Source organism: Cupressus sempervirens, chromosome 4 (genome assembly GCF_028749045.1).
Source record: "Cupressus sempervirens isolate cs-2001-9-10 chromosome 4, ASM2874904v1, whole genome shotgun sequence".
Classification (NCBI taxonomy): Eukaryota; Viridiplantae; Streptophyta; class Pinopsida; order Cupressales; family Cupressaceae; genus Cupressus; species Cupressus sempervirens.
Genome location: NC_143121.1, coordinates 499,429,876 through 499,443,100, shown reverse-complemented (window position 1 = coordinate 499,443,100; position 13,225 = coordinate 499,429,876). Strand labels below are relative to the sequence as shown.

General features: G+C 36.3%; 1 protein-coding gene and 1 pseudogene across 3 annotated transcripts in view; both read right to left on the bottom strand.

Moving 5' to 3' along the window:
- LOC149562124 (condensin-2 complex subunit CAP-D3-like) overlaps positions 1–13,225 on the bottom strand; it is a 110,600-nt pseudogene that overhangs the window by 20,024 nt on the left and 77,351 nt on the right. Inside the window, exons 3-5 of the transcript XR_016363895.1 lie at positions 8,989–9,730; positions 8,386–8,897; positions 8,155–8,246 (exon numbers count right to left, since the gene is read on the bottom strand). The product of XR_016363895.1 is annotated as a condensin-2 complex subunit CAP-D3-like (transcript). The remainder of the gene's footprint in view (positions 1–8,154; positions 8,247–8,385; positions 8,898–8,988; positions 9,731–13,225) is intronic.
- Positions 492–4,384, bottom strand: LOC149562125 (uncharacterized). 2 transcript variants are annotated; one of them, XM_089825663.1, is made up of 6 exons: positions 3,125–4,384; positions 2,753–2,985; positions 2,485–2,637; positions 1,943–2,343; positions 1,395–1,800; positions 492–1,260 (listed from the first exon to the last, which is right to left on the bottom strand). In XM_089825663.1, exons 2-5 carry the CDS (start codon positions 2,964–2,966, stop codon positions 1,633–1,635), a joined length of 936 nt encoding a protein of 311 aa, XP_089681789.1. In that variant the 5' UTR covers positions 2,967–2,985; positions 3,125–4,384; the 3' UTR covers positions 492–1,260; positions 1,395–1,632. The 2 variants fall into 2 exon arrangements, with proteins under 2 accessions (XP_089681789.1, XP_089681791.1); XM_089825665.1 differs by lacking the exon at positions 3,125–4,384 and having other exon boundaries at positions 2,753–3,101.

Here is a 13,225-nt window from a genome sequence, read left to right as displayed (position 1 = left end):
ATTGTGTTCTATGATACCACATACTAAGAAGAGACAGACAGATATAGAGTATTAATTCTTGTTTATTCATCTGTACTGGTGTTGCTAGATATAATATCTCTCTGTAGGATTATCAAGTTAAGAGGGAGTGTTAACAATATTAACCAAGACAAACCTATAGATCTAACAATACAAACCGTACTTTCTCTTAATAGTAATATATCTCTAATGTTGGCATTTAATGATATATATATATATCAAAGTAACGTTAATCGGAATTGGCAAGGCCAAATCGAATCGTGAATCGGCAATGAATCGGCAAATTTGAAAAAATTCTTTACATTTAAAGATTTTAACAATTTAAAACTTATTCCATGCACCATTTATTGAATATAACTTAAACACACTATAACATCATCAAATTGAAGTTAAAACTTAACATACATAAACATAGAACATAAAATCCATCACATACGTAACTATGTTATCTAAAATGTAAATTGTGGGCTAGCTGAAGTAAATAGAAATCAAATGATCATAATGATTTAAATCATAGAATGTATGTAAGATGATCCATAAGACATCAAATCATAAATGTGTGTAAGAATCTAAGATGAAGATCCATGAAAGTTTGGAACATATGTCTATCAATGATTCAGTATCAATATCTGCAAACAAAATATAAAAGCAAGGCTCCAGCTCAAGCCTCAGGCTCATAGTCATCATCATCCTCAACACCATCCTCAAGCTTGGCTACAGCCTCAGCCTCAACCTCTGAGTATCCAGTCTGCCCAGTAGCAAAGCGTCTAATGTAGGTCCTAGAGGACTGCCGAGCCATATCTCCTGCATGTAAGATAGGCTCACGAACGTCGCTAGGGCCTATGTCTGTGCGTGCACATGTGCGTCTACCAATGCCTGAAGAACGTGCTCTAGATGCCTTAGCCTTTATATCCATCTGGTCAATCCACGCACAGTCTTCCTCGGTGAAGACTAGATCCACAACCTCTGTGAGCCACTCTAATTCTGGATCAATCTCCTCCAGAATGATCGGAGAGGAGTCAGTGCCCAAAATCTGTCTGATCCTAAGACGGAGGTTGTAATGAACAAAGACAAGATCATTCAACCTCTACACTGTCAACCTATTTCTCCTCTTCGAGTGGATGTGCTCAAACATGGACCAACTGCGCTCACATCCAGAAGCGCTGCTTGGCTGACTCAGAATACGGATGGCAATTTTTTGAAGTTTTGGGGTTGTGGCCCCAAGCATTTGCCACCATCTATCTGAAATAAGGGAAAATAAAAACAATTAGTCTCATTTACAAATTACAAATTACAAGTTAACTCTAAAATTACATAATCAACTTTAAGTTTACAATTTAGATTCATGAATATTGAATATATTATTTAATTTTTACCTGGCTGTATTGTTTCCCGAGCATCTATGGCCATCTTGCTAGAGAAAAGTGGCCCTTCTTTATTATTGAACTTATCAAGCTCAATAATTGCAGCACTGCTATCCTCATCAGTACTCAACCTCTGGACCACTGTATATAATCCGGTGAGAACCTCCTCATCCGCCTTGAAGTCAGAATAGAAACGAAATGCCGGATTCAAAAAGTAAGTTGCTGCATGGATGGGTCTGTGGAGCTGATTCTACCATCTCCTATCAATGATGTCCCAAATAGGGGCATACTTCTCCTGCACTCCTGCATACTGGGCTCTAATGGCCTCCTTGGCCCTATCCATGCCCTCATATATGTAGCTCATAGAGGGCTTCTCCCCATCAACAGTTCGTAGGAGAGATACAAGGGGCTTAGTGGCCTACATATAAAGTAAAACAAAAATTTGAATCAAAACCTAAATATAGAATAATTCAATAATATAACTTAAGCTAAAACTAAATCATTAAACAATTGGCATAGTAAACTGTAAAATATTAAATGTTAAATTGCAATAAATTTACCTTAAGGATTTCTCTAGCAAGTTTCCAAAAACCATCATCATCAAATATGCAATCTACCACATCTATCCCTGCAATGGTCATAGTATAGGAAGATGAAATCCACTCCCGCCCAACAAACATGCTCCTCAAATCATCCCTTGATGTCAACAAGGACTGCAAGGTGATGAAATTCGAGGCAAACCTCGTGATCCCTAGACGAGCTAACTCTTTGTCTCTTGTGTACTTCCTCATTGTGCTAAGGACAAATGAATGATTATAAATAAACTTGCATATGTTTTTTGCCCTTTCCACACATGACTTGACCCACTCAAATTTGCCAATTTCCTCCAACATGAGGTCAATGCAGTGTGCCGCACAAGGGGACCAAAATATGGTGGGGTGCCTCTCCATCAAAAGTTTACCTACAACAATTTTAAGTTAATTAGAAATTCAAATTTCAAACATGTTAGAACTTAGGAAACTTAGAAATTCTAAATTAGAATTAGAAAAAGTTCAAAATTCAAATAAATTTATTTTCAAAACTTGAAAAGTTAAAAGTTTACTTGCAGCAACATAACTTGTTGCATTATCCGTCACCACTTGTACCACATGTTGTTCCCCCACCTCTGCTATAACTTCCTCAATAACCTCACATAAGTATGTGGCATTTTTTACATGAGCACAAGCATCAATGGATTTGAGGAACATGGTATATCCTACAAGTAACAAAACAACAAATTATAATTACTATTAGAAATCAACAAATCAAAATTTGAAATATTCAATCACGATTCAAAATTATGTATGTAGGAAAGTAGAATGATCAATCACCTCCACAGGATACAAGAAAATTGAGGAGTGTTCTTCCCCTCCTATCTGTCCAACCATCAATCATGATGGTGCAACCCTTTTCGATCCACTCCTTTCGGTTGTCCTCAAGCTCATGTCTCATATCCTCAAACATTTCATCTAGGAGGTATCCACTCAACTCAGCCTCAGTTGGGGCTTTAAACCTCGGACCACAAATGGCAACTGCATCTATCATGTTCTACCAATAAGGAGCCCTGTCACAAATAGATAATGATATTGATTAGAAATTTAGATGTCAAAAACTCAAATCATAAAACAAGTAGATATAATTAAAGTTTTACTTTTACTTTTAACTTTAACTTTAAAAATAACAAAGAAAAAAGAATCAATTACCTGGCTGCAATAAATGGAATGTTGCAAAAGTACCAGAATTTGCAAATCTCTTTTCTGGTAGCATCATGAATCTCCTTGTTCAAACCCATGCCCTCAAGCGTGGGTTGGGAGCCAACGATAGTGCAGGGCACAAAGTAACTATCCATTCTATTTTTCCGCACTCTAGGCCGCAATAGGTTGGTGTTGGACTCTGTCTCAGTATAAGATCGACTACCACTGGCACTAACACTCGCATGAGCACTAGCACTAGGATGAAAAGGAGGCCTGAGAGAACCCTCTCTAACACAACCTACGGATGCGGAAGCTGATGCAGATGCAGATGCAGATGTAGATGTAGATGCGGTTGCAGATGTGGGAGCACGGGAGCCAATACCTCTTAACTCTTCAAGTTGCATTTTCCTATTCAACTTGTCTTGTTCAATTTTTTCTAATGCCACTAAACAAGTGTGTTTTGCCTCAGCAGTTTGATGAGTGCAAACTGTGACATCATGGCCAGGTATGCCAGCAATGTGGTATTTCAATCTATAAATACCTCCCGAATTTATTTTTTCTTTGCAAAATATACATTTTGTTTGATATTTGGTTCTCCCAAGAAACTCTTCATTATATTTCCAGCATTCATCTTTTTTACCCATTGTGAAAATTGGAAAATGAAAGCAAAGGGCTGCTGCAATTAAAAAATACATGTAAAATATCAAAGTTTGCAACTAATAAACAAAAATTACAAAACAACAAACCCTAGTTTGCAATTTAGTAGAAATAAAAAAAACATTAAAGATTTGCAAATGAACACTAAAAAAATTTAACAAAAAATGCACAATACACTAACATGCAAAAAAAAAACCAGCACTTACCTCTTGCAAATGAGATGAGGAGTGTTGATATTGACTCCTTAATGCTCCCAATGCAATTTATGGCCTCCTCAAATGGACTTCTGATCTCTTTGGTGCTCTTCCTTCTTGTCGATTGGAAACCTATAGATTTTCTTTTCTCTTATTCTCTCTCACTCTTCCTCTCTTCTACTCATGCTAAGCAAATAGAAGGCTTTTTAGGGTTATAACAAAGAGGAAAGACAAATTAGAAAGCAACTAAAACATGTGTTTTTTTTTTTTTAAGTCCAACTTTTTATGCTTGCTAGCGCAGCCAATTTTTGGAGATACCCGATGGCGATTCTGGCGATTTTTGCCATGAATCGCCGATTTGGGCGATTCAGGCGATTCACAAGAAAAAATCGCCACCAACAATTTTTGATCCCAAAAAAATCGGGAGTCGTGAATCTTATCGCAAAATCGGCGAATTTTTGGATGTCCTGTATATATCCATGTTTCAAAAGAAAAGATAACCAAGTTAGAACCTTGTGGGAGGAAAAGTATTTTTGTAGGGTATAGTGAAACTTCTAAAGCATATAAGATTTTCATACCTAGACAGAAAACTATTGAACTTAGCAGAGATGTAATCTTTGAAGAAGATCTTGCATTCAAAAGAGCCATAAGTTCTGATGAACCTTCTCCTTTATCTAGTTTTAAAAGAAATAGTGAATCTGGGTCCTAGAGGGAGAACTTAGAAGAAATCGAAGATGAAATTCTAAATATGAACCTTGAAGAAAATTCAAAGAAAAGACCACTTTGGGCCATTAAAATAGTTGAAGCAGCTTAGGACTTTGCTGCACCTTTTGGAACAGTCAGAGAAAGCAAAAGACATAAAAGATTCCCTGGTTATACAGCTAACATAAGTGATTTATCCAAAACAGGGCCAACCAATCCCTCTGATGCTATTAAACATACAACTTGGAAAGAAGCTATGACAGAAGAATACCAATCTATCATGAAAAATGATGTTTGGGAAATTGTTCCAAGACCTAAAGGAAAATCTGTTGTTTCTTCCAAGTGGATATTTAAAATAAAGCATGTTGCTGATAGTAGTATTGAGAAGTATAAAGCCAGATTTGTAGCCAGAGGATTTTCTCAGAAAGAAGGGATTGATTATGAAGAAACCTTTGCTCATGTTGCCAGATATAACTCCATAAGAGCAGTCTTAGCAATTGTCGCATCAAAGGGATGGATGTGAAAATAGCATTCCTAAATGGAAAGATTTCAAAAGAAGTACATCTGGAGCAACCTGAAGGATTTGAAACTCATGATCCTAACACTTTTGTTTGCAGGCTCAAGAAAGCTCTCTATGGGCCTAAATAGGCTCCCAGGGCCTGCTACGAAAGAGTTGATACGTATCTCACCAACTTAGGATTCTCCAAGAATGAAGCTAATCCAAATTTATATTATAAACGAGATAAAGATGATATGGTAATTTTGATACTGTATGTTGATGATCTACTAATAACAAGTGATGATCATCTCATAGATCAGTGTAAGAAAGATCTAACTAGAAAATTTGAGATGAAAGATTTGGGACTCCTTCATTACTTCCTAGGACTGAAAGTACGACAGAATTCTGACAGTATCATACTAAATCAAGGCAAGTATACATCAGATATTTTAAAGAAATTTGGAATGTAAAATTGCAAACCTATGTCTTCTTCAATGGAAACTAATCTACATAAACTTAAGGAAGCAGCTGCAAAATCACCATCCATAGATTCTACTCTCTACAGACAGATGATTGGGTCTCTTATGTACTTAGTAAATACAAGACCAGATATTTGCAATGTAGTTAATGTCTTAAGTCAGTTTATGTGTGAACCAAAAGAGATTCACCTAGTCGCAGTTAAACACATTATGAGATACTTACAAGGCACTCTTAATCTCGGACTCAAATATGAGAAAGTTGCTTTAGAACTACATGGATTCACTGATTCAAATTGGGGTGGAAGTGTTAAAGACAGGAAAAGTACTTTAGGATGTTGATTCAGTTTGGGATCAACAATGATATCTTGGATATGTAAAAAGCAATCTTCAGTAGCACAGAGTTCCACAGAAGCCGAATACATTGCAACAGTGATGGCCTCCCGAGAAGCAGTATGGCTGAGGAAGTTACTTGTGGGATTATTTGGGCAAGCTATGAATCCCACGATTATTCATTGTGATAATCAGAGTTCCATCAAGCTCTCAATGAATCCAGTTTTCCATGACAGGTCCACGCATATTGAAATTCCTTAACATTATGTAAGAGGTAGACAGGAATTTTGTAAAATTGGAATACATTTGCACTGCAGATCAGACAGCAAACATACTCACCAAACCTCTATCTAGAGTGAAGATAGAACACTTCAAGAGGAGACTTTATATGGTTGAGTTGTAATCCATTTGTACTCTCTTGATTATTAATAAAAATAATTTTATTTTGTCAGGCTATTGACTGTTATGGGCTCCACCATTTGCATTCGTTTGTATTCATTATTTTAAGAGGTGACGATCTCTAAATATAATGAACACTTGTATGAAACATTATGAGAGGTGAGGATCTATTAGATAATGTGCTAAACAATAGAGTTCTACTGTAAGATCTAGATGAGTTCAAGATCATATTGTGATGTTGACATTGCTATGTTCATGGATCACAAATTGGATAAAGGAAGAATCTTAGTGTTCTCCGGGTTTATCCTATATTTTGGTAGATCTTAAAACTCAAAATCATGTTGTGATATGGAAATACCAGTTTCTATGAAATCATAACTTGGATAAATGAAGAGATTACTCTTCAGATTTATTCTGTATAATATCACTAGTGGCAGTAATTTGTCATATCATAGGTTTAGTAATATGACTCTGTATCATGTATTCTATGATACCACATACTAAGAAGAGACAGACAGATAAAGTATTAATTCTTGCTTATTCATCTGTATTGGTGTTGCTAGATATAATAACTCTCTATAGGATTATCAGGTTAAAAGGGAGTGTTAAGAATATTAACCAAGACAAACCTACAGGTCTGACAGTACAAACCGTTAATAGTAATATATCTCTAATGTTGGCACATATATATATATATATATATCTCCTATAGGTGCCAAGATAGGAAGGGTTATGTCCCTTGAGGGACAGACCCTTTAGAAAGGATATATAAGTAGGTTGTAAATGCAGATTATAGCACACAGTTACAGCAGTCTGCTCCTATAAGCATTTTATATCCTGCAATTTATATCTGAGATTCTCTATCACAATAAAAGGTTAAATATTCAGTATTGTATCTGCATTATAATAAGCACTAATTTCATCAATATTCATACTACTTAGAAGGTCATTCTCAGCATATAAGACTGGATTAAAAGTCTGATTAAGAGATAAGGATTTAGCAGAAACTTTACAGAGGCATCAGATCTAATATCTCAACAAACGATGCTAGAGGTTATAGGTTATACCTCAACCTATCTCAGACGAAGGCAACAAAATGCTGACAGCCAAATTCTACGAAGAGGAAATTTGCAAGGCCTGAAACGAACTTCATCCAGACAAAGCTCCAGGTCCGGATGAATAACCAGCAGGTATTTTGCAGAATTGTTGGTCAATTATAGGCTCGGTAATTACTGAAGCTTTAGAAACAGTCAGAAATTCGGGGAGATTTCTAAGAGACATCAATAGCACATTTATAGTACTTATTCCAAAAAATGAGAAAGCATTGTTAATCAGCTGAAAGTTGGCAGACTTAAATGTTAGGTCAACATAATATTATAATCCTTTACTTCATATCTGCCAAAGATGGCTGAAAGAAGTTGGCCTAAAATGTTAAACATTTCTGTAACAAGGCTACTAAGTGCAGAAGATAATACTAAAAATTGCAGATTGGAGCAGATAAATTCATTAGTTTAACTACATCCCACAGCCCAATTCATCTATTACAACCACTATTTGATAAAGACGGATCTATCGCCTGATTTCCTACAATTCGATCAAGCTAACTTTTAAATATCTACAGTATACAACATGCAGAGAATTTGAAAAACTAGCAGGAATAACAGTTTGTTTATGCTTAGATGCGGGCTTCCCCTTGGAATAAAATATTCTTAAAAACTAGACATCAAATTTCTTTTAAAATTCCAGATACACTCAAAGGCATTAAGAGAATCCTCTCACCCATCAACAAGAGCAGTATAGCGAACACAAAAGTCACTCATTGCAACCATAATGTTGTTACATATAGCTGAAGAATCTGTTATTTCAAGTTCCTATCAATCAAATTGTACTGTCATAAAACTTCACGTCATGCAGCTAAACAACACAGCTATGTACCAGCAATAAACCTACAATATGGTAGAAATATGATGTTTATTCATAAACCGTCAAGAGGACTACCGAATACACTACCTGTAGGAAAAGAGGGATGCAAGACTTGGAAAATTTATAATCTGCAAGGCATATTTTGCCCAGAGCAACCCAAGCTTGTGTATACAGGAGGTGCAACCTGTTTTGGAATAATAGAAGCACCAATACGCTTTGTTCCTTCTATAGTTGAAGCTTTAGATGTAACCATAGCTTGCAGTAAAGTAACAAGGCGTCCCATTTTAGCTGTGGGGCAAACTAGAACAAGTGCACCTATGGTAAAAATTGCAGTAACAACTTGTATTGAAAGACTGGTAAAATCTGAAGGTACGCCATTGCCTTTCTTTTTCATCTGTGACATAGTTTTGCTCAAAGGCTGTGGGGTCTTAAAACTGTTGACATTATCAGAATTTGAAGACTGATAAATATGCATCCAGTATTTCCTCAGCTTTAGAGAGAAGTTGACCAACCCAAGCAGAGATTATTTGATTTCCTTCTTCTTCTGATGATGCCTGCCACTTGCATAGAGTTATGAGAGCTTTCGCATGTGCATCAACCTGAACATTAGGATTGCAAACTTTTAAACTAATTTGTAATTCCACACAAAAGCAATAGATTTCATTGTGTTTGACAAGTACTTAGTTTTACCTCCCTAGGATGCATATTGAATGCCTCCACACGTATGAGCAAGTCATGAGCAAATTCTGCAGCTGCATCTGGGATAAGGACCACAGCTACATTCGATATTATCTGAAGTAAAAATACTCGATCTGTAGCCCAGCCAATAGACATAGCTTCAGTTTCGGTTCCTTGATTCACAGGAGTATTATATGGTATTCCCTGTGACATGTCATTAGTTTGTTTTGCTCTATCAAGAAGTTTCCAATTATGACGAAGAAAATTCAAAACTAATGCCTTGGGAACATATAGTGAAACTTCAGAAAGCAACAGCCATGTTCCAGGAGGAGCAATCCACTTATCAATAGGTATTGAACGCTTCTGTGACATGGATTCTGATATGGTGATAATGTTCTGAGGTGCAAAGGCAATTCCAAATTTTCAGTTGGCCTTTCTTACCCAAAAGCATGCATATCCGCTTCACACAAGATGATATGTTTCCATCAGTTAATCCTTTTAATAAGTGTAAAATACCTTGACGATATTACATCTCCATCTCTTGATTCTGACCTTGCAATAAAGACAGATCAGAGAAATTTGTTCTCTTGCTAGATGCCTTCTCAGATGCAACAGAAGAAATCCGTTCCACAACAAGTTCTTGAAATAAATTCAAGCATTCCTCCTGAATACTTGATTCATTGTCTGTTACTAATGGTAACAAAGATTGCAACCATTCTGAAATCACTCTATTGACAGGAAATTTTCTGAATACCTAGGAAAAAATCTTGAAAATCTAAGAACTTTTTCTCACCAAACCTCTGTAACAAATATATATCTGATAAAAACAAATGTATAAGACAAATCCAAACAAGAAAGATAACAAAGAATTGCAGGCTTACAGCATACTCAACCATGCAGACAACATTTATAATAACCCAGAGCTATTTGTCACCATATTTTCAACCATACAAACAAGTTCTAAATGAGTTACTACGTACAAACAAGCTTTAAATGAGTTACTATCCTTTGTCAAAAGATCCAGATCTCAAGTATACCCAAATTACGAAGAGATGGATTGGTTTTGATGACTAGTTTTTCATAAAAACTTATCATCCTTCTGTTGTGTTGCAATTAAAAACCATGTCAAAATTGCTTTTGAATGACTGTTGCAAGGGGTAATCTTCAACAAATACTATATTTTCCCAAATGTAAACAGTACTGGAATTTGGAGCATTCCTAGATGTTTAGCCTTATTAGGCATGTCACAAAAGCGAGTTTCTGTTGCCATGTAATTATCATTTTCTGCTGATTCCATTTCAAAAGAAGCTGAAGTTGGAATCTAAGAGGAGTGATCTATAGAACTTATTCAAGCAATGCTAAAGCAAGTACAGTGGGCACTAAAATAAGTTGTACCCAAAAATGAAAGAAGTATATAAGAAAAAGCCAACAAAATCAAAACAAACAAATGGTAGAACAACTATAGATTCCAAAACTTCTGTGATAGCTAGTGCTATTGCTTAGGCAATAAAAAATCGTTCAGACTTTTCCACCTCCTTTGCTGCCAGTTGTTCAATATAGAAGGGTTAATATCATTATTGTACACAGTTGGCATAATGTGCCCCACTAGAAATTATGAAGATGAAACAACGAGCCTTTGGTTTATCTGAAAACTATACGGGTTTCAAAGAAGTAACAAATGCACGTATAGGAGAGGTGAAAAAAGAATATATGTTCTCATAAATAAAAAAACTGGGACAATGTTCTTTCAATGAAAAAGTGCACGATAAAACCAAGACTAAAGATCAACAGAAATGATCCCTTGAGGATTCAGCAAACTCCAAGTAGCTACAGAGAATCCATTAATAACCATTCCCAATTGATAGACAAGGTTCTGAAGATAAGGAAGTGATCCTTTATCGTGTAAATGTAGGAAGCAATCAAGCAAATAATTTTAGAAATGCTTGAAGTCAATACATGTAAGTCCACCAATTCAAGGTAAGAAAATTGATTGCATGGAAACCACAAAAGATTTTAGATGTTTACAGATTGGATGGTAGGAGACAATTCTGTAACAATTCAAATTATTCCATCTTATGATAATTATATATTGAAGCCATACTCAATTTTATCTACCCTAGTAGTGGGTAATGTCAAATCTTCAAACATGCCTGATCAGATCTGAAGCTTACTAGATGCATTAAATATCTAACCCACCTCCATCAACTTGCTTCTGTTATATGTTAGGATAAGATGAAATGATTCTGTTTCCACATGATCATTATTACATTATGCTGAAAAGTTTACAAGAGAGCTTGTACATTCTTAACATGTTTTGTGAGGACAAGTCTTCACCCCTTTTCCTTTCACTTGCATTTTCGGCGGACTGCAAATCTCTGGGCTGGAGACTTACACAGAAGACCTAATGCCATAACAATTGACTAGAGTTTTTAAAGGGGGAGAGTAAATGCTCCTGTTATTAGTCAGGGTTTAAGCTTCTGATCGGAAAGATGTGGAGCGGTGGGGGAGCAGTGGTAGTGGGAAGCTCTCACATGGCACCACCTGGGACAACACCATTGATGGCACAGTCACATGAAGCTCTTCTGATGGCTGCTGATGCGGAGGCCATGCTTGAAGAAAAGGCATGCAAGTGGATGAAGCTTAGCTCCAAGAGATATGGCAAAAAGTGGATATATGGTTTTGTGGAGATGCAAAAGGAGGACAAGTCACTAGAGCTCGTCCGTAAAATTATCAGAACAGATCAAGAAGCAATGGGATGATGAGAGATTATATGCAAAGTGATGGAGAATGTAGAAAATGATGATCATGAGGACGCTGCTTGTAGTCATGGGACTGAATTGACTAAAGCAAAAGATCGTATACAGGTTGTTACTATGATTAGTTTCCTTGAAGAAGAAATGATATTCAGGAGACTGTTCAGCTTTAGAGAGAGGTTGCATACCGAGGAAGAATGTCTGATTCCTTGCATACTTGTGTGGCAGTGTGACTACTGAAGCTCCATGTTTGGTCAAATTGGAATCAGCTCTGTTGTTGTGGTAATCAAAGCACTGAGAATGTTGCCCTGGCTAAGAGGGAGTCTCAGCCATTCTTATACATATTGTTAATGAGTCCTCTGCAAGAGAAGTTTGAGGTGAAACCCCATTTTCCACCCCTGTGGCCGTCCACAAGTAAGTGTGGTGGAAACGTATTCTTCTCTTGGAGAACTCTTAGGTGAAAGTCCTTGTTCTACCCTATGCAAGTAGGCATGGTGGAAGTCATGTGTGCAACTTCATGAATTTAATCTTATGCTTTTATGAAGTAACCATGGTGAATGTTGTTGTGTTTCGATAACAATTTTATATTGAGAAAACTTGTGATGACATTCTTTTGTCTGCGGCTCTTTGTGTTTATCATGCTACATGAATGAACTCTCTCTTGCTAAAAGGAAGTGTTAAACATTGACTAGCTGCAATAGAGTTCATTTCTGCCTAGTTGGGAATTCCTACGTGTTCGGCTCCATATTTTCATCGGGTTTCTCTTCTATGCATATTCCTATTGTTGAAGTCTAGCATCAGTCAAAGTAATACTGAGTATCTGAATCTGTTATGCTTTGGTATATATATCTGTACGTACATATGTACACATGATTATATGCATATGTATATATGTACAGATATGTACAGTCATGATTCAGATTGGGCTTCTCTTACTGTTGTTGCTGATTCATATTGGGTTACTTCAATATTGATATTATAACATTTGTTATCTCCGATCAGTGATCGGCCTCCAAACTGCATTGTCATCGATATGTATTAAGTGATGTTCAAGTTAATATTGAACATGTCTTATCAGGCATGATTAGTTTGGATCGTCAGTTGATTATAATTATTAACGGTATAAAACTGTAGGTTCGTGACCCTATATGACCAAAGGCCACATAGACTCATGCACCTATGGGGACATGACCCTTCACTTTGCATAAATGATAAACTCTCATCGGTGGACAAGGCAATATCAATACATAACATACTTGCAGTCCCAATCTCGGCAGAGTTACATATTGCAGATTATTAATACTTTCTCATCAGCACTTTGTATTCAAGACAAAGGATATTGAAGCATTGAAGACCAACTGAACATACACAAATGCTGTGCGCAAACACGAAGAAGTTTGATATAATCTGATATTCTTTCTAAAGTTTGATATAATCTGATATTCTTTCTATCAGAGATCCATATAAACAACACCTATTAACCGTTGAGAGGAAAT